Here is a 9,003-nt window from a genome sequence, read left to right on the forward strand (position 1 = left end):
TGGCACAGTCCCCCACAGTATATTCACCAAAACTGTTGGAAGCAGAATTGAGACTGGGAGGGGAAATTATGGGTTTAGGATTCATATGCCTCAGCCAGTTTAAAACCTCCAGTGCAAGCACAGAGAAAGTAAGTGCGCCCACTAACACTCCACCTGGGGAGGAGACCCTCGCCAGGACAAGCTGGAGATCCTGCTGATCTCTTCCTGAACCTCTGCACCCTCTCAGCCAGGAAGGAAAATAATAAACTGAGAGGTGCAGTTTATTTGGAAATACTAAATACAACCACTGCATTACCTAATTTCTCCAACTGGTTTGGGCATCTGATCCTTTCTTCAGCACTGTCCCATTTTCTCAGAGCTTTGCAGCTGCCAGGGCAGCTGCCGGGACAGGGACTGGCTGCCCGTGCCCAGCCCTACGTAGAGGCAGCGGGTGCCCTGGTCTGCCCTCTGGGCCTCCTCTCTTCAGAGGTCTGCTCTCCCAAAAGGAAGGCATGATATTGGACAGCCCTGTCTTCACTCCAGCCATCTTCTCTAGACCATTTTGGTTTCTGCAGCTGTTCAGAGCTGATGCTACCCATCAGCCCGAGTTGGTTGGCACTCGCCAGTTTGGCAACTCATAGGCAAACCAAGACAGGCGCAATCTGCAATAGCTGTGCTCAGCTCTGTTTCAAGGAGAGAGAAGTATGCAGTGGCGAATTTGCCTACACCTATCCTTGGACCCAACGCCAGGTGACTAGGCAGTGGTCTGTGACTGTTGACTCAGCCCCCAACAACAATATTGTTGGGGCTACAATGAACTATAAATAACAGCCTAGGGAGTGGCACGTAAGACACAGTGGCAGAACTTGGTTCAGTTCTAGCCGCTGCTTTTTGCTTTGCTGATCCTTTTGTAATGGTGTCCCTTTTGCTCTGTGCTGTTTCATAATTTCAGACGTCATGGGAAAACGATCAATTCCCACTCCCCACACTGCAAAAACTGAGGCTGAACCCACAGTCCTCCTGTGGTCACTGTGTTTCAAGCACAGAAAAGAGAATAAAACTTTTTCTCCTTGCAGTGAGGCAGAATGGGAAAATGTTCCCTAGAAACAATTAATAAAAAAGAAGAGCTAAACAGCTTTCCTTTGAAACTGGGCAGCCTCAAACTTTGCTTTGCTTCTAGTTGGCAGAACCAAATGGTCACATTAGCTGAAGCACAATGTGAGCATAAGTGCAGCGCAAGCAACTGACGTGGCCAGCTTCTTGCACAGGCTCCCCACTTACTCAGTTCCTGTCCTGGCACTAGTCCTCTTCTATATAACCTGATGATTTATCTTTCCATGTGACAGGAAGGAAGAACTGGGTCTTCACCCTCAGTCCCTACTAAACACAACACAGCACTTTTCTGGTCTCCGTGTCATTATACTGCTATTTACATTTATGTGCACTAAAGCTGGAAGTCTTGGCTCCTACAGTAGCTCTCCTGGGATCAGCTTTGACCTTTTAATTGCTGTCTTGGACCCCACCATCACCTGAACAGTTCTCCTTCAAACAATTTCATCACTCAGTAACTAAGTTACAGCACAGAGATGCTTAACGTTTAATTACCTGAGTTAATTCTCTCCTTATATAACCCTCCCTCCCTAACCTGTGAATTTGGAGGCCGATTCCTACAGAGACTTCCCTACATGGAGCTCACACGCACCTGCAAAGATCAAGACCCCTCTAAGCAGGAGAAGGGACAGAATACACTGTAATTTTTTGGGACACAGGCAATTACAATTCCAGCTCTGATATTGCCAGCTCCCTTCACCCAAGCTGCTACTCAGTCAACCAATTTATCTCCATCTCCCCAGATCTGCTGCCATTTAAACTGGAGAGATCAGAATAAAAGACATAAATACATCTCCAACATGCAACACAGCAATAAATATAAATGTCCAAGCTATTGTGGGACTTTGTCAGGGCTATGTTGCACTGCAGGATCAGGAATTTGGGCTATTTTTTTCTGGCCTAGTACCTGACCTCATGCTAATAATAGCAATGGGCTGTGCTATATAGATGTAACCACTTGTTTGCTTGCTTTTTGTCAACAATGTCAACAGCTAAATTATTCTTCTGATAAAGACACCACATGATATGTTTTAAGTCTCCATGACTCACTGAAGACATCAAATCCTTTGTGAATCATCAGCAGCAGCTATCATCCAGTGTGATTTACATCATTTTAGCAAACCGGAATGACTTATCACACTAGTGAACTACAGACCAGCAGGAGCATTCAGATAAGCTGCAAAACCTCCTTGGCCAGAGCCCACACTGAAAAAAGCTGACTGCTTCCACATCTGGGGGAAAAAAAGGGGGGAGAAGGGGCAACAGTGTGTCAACAGCATGCTCCCTTCATCTGATGCACTGAGCACTCTCTACTTGTGTGACACTGGAATGAACCTTCAGCCAATTATTCACCAAAACACTATCTTTAAGAGGGGAAAAAAAAACCAAACCAAATGTTGGAGCTTCCATGGCAAAGGTTTTGCTCCACCAAAGAGGGAAGGTTGGAATATCCCTCATCTCCAGCCTTTTCTTACTATTGCCTTTTAGAAATTCATCCAGAAAGTTTGAGCAAAGGTGGATCAAGGCAGGAGACAGCACAGAATTGTCCTCATATAAAGCAGTCACAGTTTAAAAGAAAGCAGCCAAAGCATTTTTTGGAACTGTAAAAACTACTTTTTAGCAGAACTGGTAGCTACAGAAGGATGCTTCACCCTCAGCCTGTAGTAGAGTGCGGCCAAGGTTAACTATTAGGCAAGCTTCATTAAAACTTTCTAAATGGTGCTGTTTGCTACCATTATTCAGATGCATAATTTCCTTGTAAAGCAAGGGAATTATTACCCTCGATATCACTTTTTAAGTTATATGCATTAAGTTATTCTTCATGGCCATACCTAATTACTCTTCAGGACGTTGATCATGCGATAAAGAGAATCACGCACAGTACTATCACTTTTCCCTCTGGACAGACAGGTTGATCTTATGGCTCTTAACCACAGGAATTATACAATAACTGTTCCCTAACTGGTTTTACATGCATTCGTCTTCCAGCACTTAGCTTTCACAGTATGCCTACAATTTCAGGAATTTTCAGAATAATTTGGTTAGTGTTCATTTAAACTCATCTCACAGCCTCATCCTTTTGTAACAACCTATGCTGAACAGTGTTGCATCTCCTAATCTGCAAGTGACAGCAGGAACCTGCAGCCCTGACGACTGATGCATACCAAGTGCTTCTTTTGTCTACAAGGCCTTCGCAACATGAGATTCTGATGATGAAAATACCAAGTAACTGTTGATCATCGCAGCAGGAACACAAGCTGCTTTCTCCATAAATACGAAAGAGAGTTTGATCCTGTTCCTACAGAACTCATAAAAACATGCTTGATCTGGCTGCTTGTGCCAACAAGCTTTCAGGGGGCTTCAGTGGATATGGACTCAAGGTATCATGGGTCCTCCCCTACTATTTCAGCTGTCCATGATCAGATGCAGAATGGAAAGTCTCCTGTAGCAGGAATGACTCCTCAGCAAGGTGAGGATTATGTCTACTTGCCCTGAGCTGACATAGCACCACAGGGTATCTACAAAGTGAGTACTTGCACTGCAACGAGACAAAATCAGCCAGAATTTTCAAAGATGAAAAGCATTTTCTCAGCTTCAAAACTTTGCAAGACTGGCAACTCTGGGACACCAGCTGCATAACCAGTATTTAAGGGTTTATTCTCGCCTACTTCCACTTTCACCCATGCATCAGGGCACTCTGACACCACTGGGGCTGTGATGTTCCAACTTTGCAGTTTCCTCAGCTTCTCATGCTGATTCTCAACAACATACTGTTCTCTTTAGCTCTGCAGTTTGAATTGCTTTGTAAACAACTATATTGCTCACTGTACCAGTTCCTTATACAGAGAAAGACCTGCTAGCCACAAGAAGAAATGAGCCCGTAGCGCAGGAAAAAAAACAGAAAAGAGAGAATCATGTAGTTCTCATTCTCAAGAATGTTTCTCTATTTGATCAAGAACCAAAACAACACCAAAGCCCAGGTTATTAAAAATCATAAATGAATCCAATGTTTAATCAGAGAAAAATCAAAGCCTTTTGTGACTGGACAGGACATACATTTTGCCAGGCTGCCTCCTCTCTAGAAAGCTGCTTTATTTAACATGGCACAACTGTAAATTTCACATCAGCTTGGTGGTTTGGGTTTGCAAAGCAGGAATGTCTTGAGAAAAAGCAGACAAATCAACAAATTCCGAGAATCCGAATTACTAGATCGCTGCAAGAATTCTTGTGAAACATCTGTATTTGTCCTTATGTAATACATAACCAATGTCTAGGTGTAGGAAATACAGTCAGCAGGGTTGAAGTAATCCACCAATCTCATTATGCAGCAGAGTTTCGGACCAATTGAGCTTAAGCTCATTTCACTTCTCAGAGATTGTTTCTTCTCCTTTATAAACGACAATGTTCTGGTCTGTTTCGTACACTTTGACTTTATAAAGAGTTCCCATGGGCAGGAGCTTCTTGAGGTTTTCCCAGATGAATACTGCAACGTTCTCTGTGGTGCTAAGAGCGAAACACGAGCAGATTCAGAACTGACAGCAATGATATTTGAGGCTGTACCCAGAATGGGCCGGGGGGATGCTAAAGCCCACAGGGAACCACGCGGGCAGCTTTCACATGATGACACCCTGAATGTAAGTGGGGCTTGAACCATTGCCAGCAAACATGGATGAAACGAGGTCTAATTAACAGGTCGTATCTGTCTCCCCAAGCTGTCCAAAGAGCAGGCTCATGTGACAAGTGCCAGTCTGCAAAGGGCTCCTCAGGTGCGAGCAAGTGGTGCCTTCCTGGGTATGTGGGACGGCAGCTGCCCCAGCAGGCCTGCACCCGGCCCGGCACAGTGAGGTAGGCTGCATGGCAGCAGGGCTGAAAGGCAGGCAGGGCACCCAGCACCTGACATGCACAAGTGTGTGTGTCACAGGTGTGTTACACAGGTACCAAGGCTGCTCTTTCAGATGTAGGACTAAGCCTTGAAGACTGTTTCTTGACCCTGCAACCAATGCCCATCACCCACCTCACAACCTCAGCAAAGTATGGCACATCCTTATCAAGGTTTTTGTGGTCAAGCGGTTCCATGATTGCCTCCTGCAGAAAGAGAACAGTGACAATCTTGTTCCAGTTGGTCAGTGGAGTTGGGTTCAAATTACCATGCATACTGAGCAAGGCAACAGTATGTAAAAAAAGGAGACCCCTACATCCACCTGTTAACTTCCTAGTTGGAGACACAGTACTACCTCACATCACAGTGCTAAAGCATTTTAGTCTTAAATCATTCCTTAATTTCTTCTTTATTTCCTACCATCATCAACTCACCACGTCTCCACCCTGGTACTAGACAAATTGCTAAGCTCTAACCAGTTCTCCCAGGGGACGTGTAGGAAAATAGTGCTATTACCTGCATATATTCTTTCAGGTCTGTCAGGTTTATAACCATTCCTGAGACTGGGTCAATCTGCAGGGAAAACAAAAGGGAGATTAGTAGCCTAGCTACACATCCTTATTACTAAGGCTGCCGTGAGCCTGTACAAATCAGACTGTGAATATCTGTGCACTCAGGACATCTGAGCCACAAGAAAAATATCTTTCCACCTTCACACACTTGAGTTCCAACTCTACTCCTGTGATGTTCCCAAAGGCTAGAGATACAGCATACAAACAACTCTAGTAATTCCACTCATAAAAGCTGACACCGGGGAGGAAAATGTCACTGAAACACTCGGTCTTCAAGCAACCATCTAGCATGACCAGAAGCAGGAAAACAGGCATTAAACTGCTGGGTTGAACAACCAGGGACAAAACAGAGACCAGCCTGAGCTCAGGGCGTCCTCCCATCCAGAGAAGGCACAGCTCCAGGAACAAAATCAGATTGTGTAGTTCACGGCATATTTGGGGAATGTAGAAGGAAGAGGCTTTAAAATTTTAGTTTCAGATCTGAATAGAAACCTCCTTTCCTATGAACTGGAAATCTTCAAAAAGTTGTTTGAAAAACATCAAAACCAAAGTGCTATCTAAACAACTCACTTTGCAGAATACACAGAACAATGACAGAATGAAGGGAGAAAAACAACTGCAAAAGCAGAATTTCCTTTTATATTTGCAGCAAAATACCTTGATAAAACAGCTGAGAGAATCAGTTACTGGAAGTGCTAAGCCTCCCTGGGGCTCAGTATTCATCCAAAGGTGCCCCACAGATCTGACCAGAGCCTACACATTCTGCAGGGAAGCTCTGGCAGACTAAGTTATGTGCCCAGAGGATGACTACAAACCTTGGATTAAATACAGTCACCTGCAAATCCTTGTTAGAGGCAAGGTGAATAGGACAGTGATTACGAAAAACCTTCTTCTATAGTGATGTGTACAGTTTCCATAAACACCCTGGGAAACCTAGCAATTGAGCTAGAACTTCAGTACTGTGGAAGACGGGGACCCGTCTATCCTGCCACCCTAAGGAATGGAAAAAAAATGTTGATCACACTTACCTCTCCACGCACAGTGACTATAACTGAAAAAAAGAAAATACCAGGTCACGATGACACCATGAACCTAACAACAAAGTACACTACTGATTGGGGCAGACAACCCATTCATCGCTAATCCACAAGGACTGGTGCAGGCTTCCCAGCACTTAAAAGTGGGACTGTTTTCATAAAATGAGTATCCACTCCATAAAGAATAATGACTCAGAGTCACCCAGCTCATTGAAGAAGTCATTCTCCAAGGTCTGATGCCCAAAGACACACCACTATCCCTGAAGTGCCCCTTGCAGGCAGAGATAAGACTAGATGACTTCTCAAGTACCTACTCCCTATGACAGCCTGTGCCCTGCACACTCAAGATCAGAGTCTCTTGATCAGCAAAGTCTTCTGGACAATGCAGACACCCTAGGTGCCCATACAATCACCAGACCCCTGAGATCGTAAGATGTGGGCTCGGCTTATAAGTCTTCTGACATCAGGGAATACCAGAGAAGGAAAGTAAGGGATGAAGTGGCTGCCAACTCTCTAAGAACTAGAATTACTGCAAAGTGTCATTTCAACCCAGAAGTCCTTTCAACAAAAGAGACAAACACTTGGAAACATCAACCTTATAAGCTCAGCATTCCTTCCCACTAACCCCAGGAGCTGAGAACAGAACCACAGCTCACTGGGGATCTCACAAAAATAGACAGACAGTGATTTGAGCCTGGTTGTGATTCTCCTCTGGGGTGGAAAAGCCCCTTCATGCTCTTTTTCTCACTCTCTCTAGTCCTCCCCCCCCAGCAAGGAACAGTTTTAGAGGCATCTCCCTAGCTTTCCAGCCATTTTTTTTACAGTGCAAACACCTTTAGACAGTGATTGAGCCTGGTTGTGATTCTCCTCTGGGGTGGAAAAGCCCCTTCATGCTCTTTTTCTCACTCTCTCTAGTCCTCCCCCCCCCAGCAAGGAACAGTTTTAGAGGCATCTCCCTAGCTTTCCAGCCATTTTTTTTACAGTGCAAACACCTTTCTTACATGAGAAAGCAAGAACCGTTGTGCCTGTAAATCAGCTTTAAAATGAGGGACAGATCTTCAGTCCAACAATCTGTCAATCTGTCTTCCCTGATAAAGCTAGTAGCTCTGTAGCAGAGGTTTCAGGGTACCTACAATACACAGTGCTAAACAGGTAGCCAGCCTAATAACTGCAGAGATCTGATTCTACGTGCATAGAGTATAGATGATAGGAGAAGAACTTGTGAAAACAACATTCAAATAAAGTTTACGGGCTGTTTAAGCTGCATGTCTTTTGCTTAGAAAAATCTTCATTCAAAACACAATGATTTTGCAGATTATAAACAATTAGATTTGATTCATGAAGTGACATTTTGAGATAAATATTTATAATCTATTTAAGTTAATAGCTTGCAAATCTATGCCATGGTTCAACCCCCCCGCTGCTGAGGATTCCTTCCAATTCTAAAAAACCCCAAAACCAGCCACTAAAAGCCATACCAGACTGCTGAGACACATGACTGGCCCAGCTCTCCCATGAGTTATTCTGCATTCAAACCAGCCTGCCCGAGAGCAGCCTCTGTCCAGGACTACATGTGTAAGCATGGAAGTCAACGCCTTACCTTTATAGTTGTGCCCATGGCCATTTGGATTGTTGCATTTCCCAAACAGCTTCAGGTTTTCTTCATCACTCAGTGATTTACTGTGAGAAATACAGACATGGCATTTCAGGATCCACTACAGATGTTCATGGCTTCACTTCCACTGTGATTGCTTTCTAGCTCTTCCATCTATTCACGGTCCCAAATTTAACCCACTAGCTTTTCCTACTCAGGAGGCACAAACAGAACCGGAGGAGTATTTGGCCCATAAAAAGACGTTGTTGACAACGGGGGTTTTTTGCTGTGGTTTTGTATTTATATATGCAGGTTTTATAACAACTGCCTAATACCACTGCTGTATAAATACTAACAGCTCTTCACATATGAATATGGCAAAATCACTTGGGCTCCTAGGAGGAAGCGCTTGGAGCAAACTATGCATATTATTATTCATTAACTAACAAAGCTTAAGGAGTTTCTCCAAGAAGTATAAAGGACTACTTCCCTCTCTGAAGGTTTCTTTTGAAGAAATTCAAGTGCCTATTCCGAGGAATATTTCAGGTCAAGGCACTCTTTAGGAATATGTAAGTTTCGAGAAAAAGGCGACAGATTAGGTGCACGGTGAGTTGCTTACAAACTGCAAGCATAATTCGTCCCATTTAAAAACAAAACTTCAGTTCTCATTCAACTCAGTTAGGCGGTGACGTCCCGAATCAGGATTGGCTACTACAGGCTGCAGAAAATGGACTGAAACAAAGAGAACCGGGGAGCGCTCGACAGCAGGCACGCAGGCCCGGCCGAGCCGGGCCCCCTCCTCCGTGCGCCCGGCTCTCCCGCGGGCCCCCC

At 44.4% G+C, this 9,003-nt stretch overlaps 1 protein-coding gene across 1 annotated transcript in view; it reads right to left on the bottom strand.

The window, feature by feature from the left end:
• Window positions 1-4,009: 4,009 nt before the first annotated feature.
• PTS (6-pyruvoyltetrahydropterin synthase) overlaps window positions 4,010-9,003 on the bottom strand; it is a 9,909-nt gene continuing 4,915 nt past the window's right edge. The window contains exons 2-6 of the mRNA XM_009275719.1: window positions 8,179-8,258; window positions 6,570-6,592; window positions 5,486-5,542; window positions 5,105-5,175; window positions 4,010-4,593 (exon numbers count right to left, since the gene is read on the bottom strand). Coding sequence (XP_009273994.1) covers window positions 4,452-4,593; window positions 5,105-5,175; window positions 5,486-5,542; window positions 6,570-6,592; window positions 8,179-8,258 — 373 coding nt within the window. The 3' untranslated portion in view covers window positions 4,010-4,451. The remainder of the gene's footprint in view (window positions 4,594-5,104; window positions 5,176-5,485; window positions 5,543-6,569; window positions 6,593-8,178; window positions 8,259-9,003) is intronic.

Source organism: Aptenodytes forsteri, unplaced genomic scaffold (assembly GCF_000699145.1).
Source record: "Aptenodytes forsteri isolate BGI_AS27 unplaced genomic scaffold, ASM69914v1 Scaffold715, whole genome shotgun sequence".
In the NCBI taxonomy this organism is placed as follows: Eukaryota; Metazoa; Chordata; class Aves; order Sphenisciformes; family Spheniscidae; genus Aptenodytes; species Aptenodytes forsteri.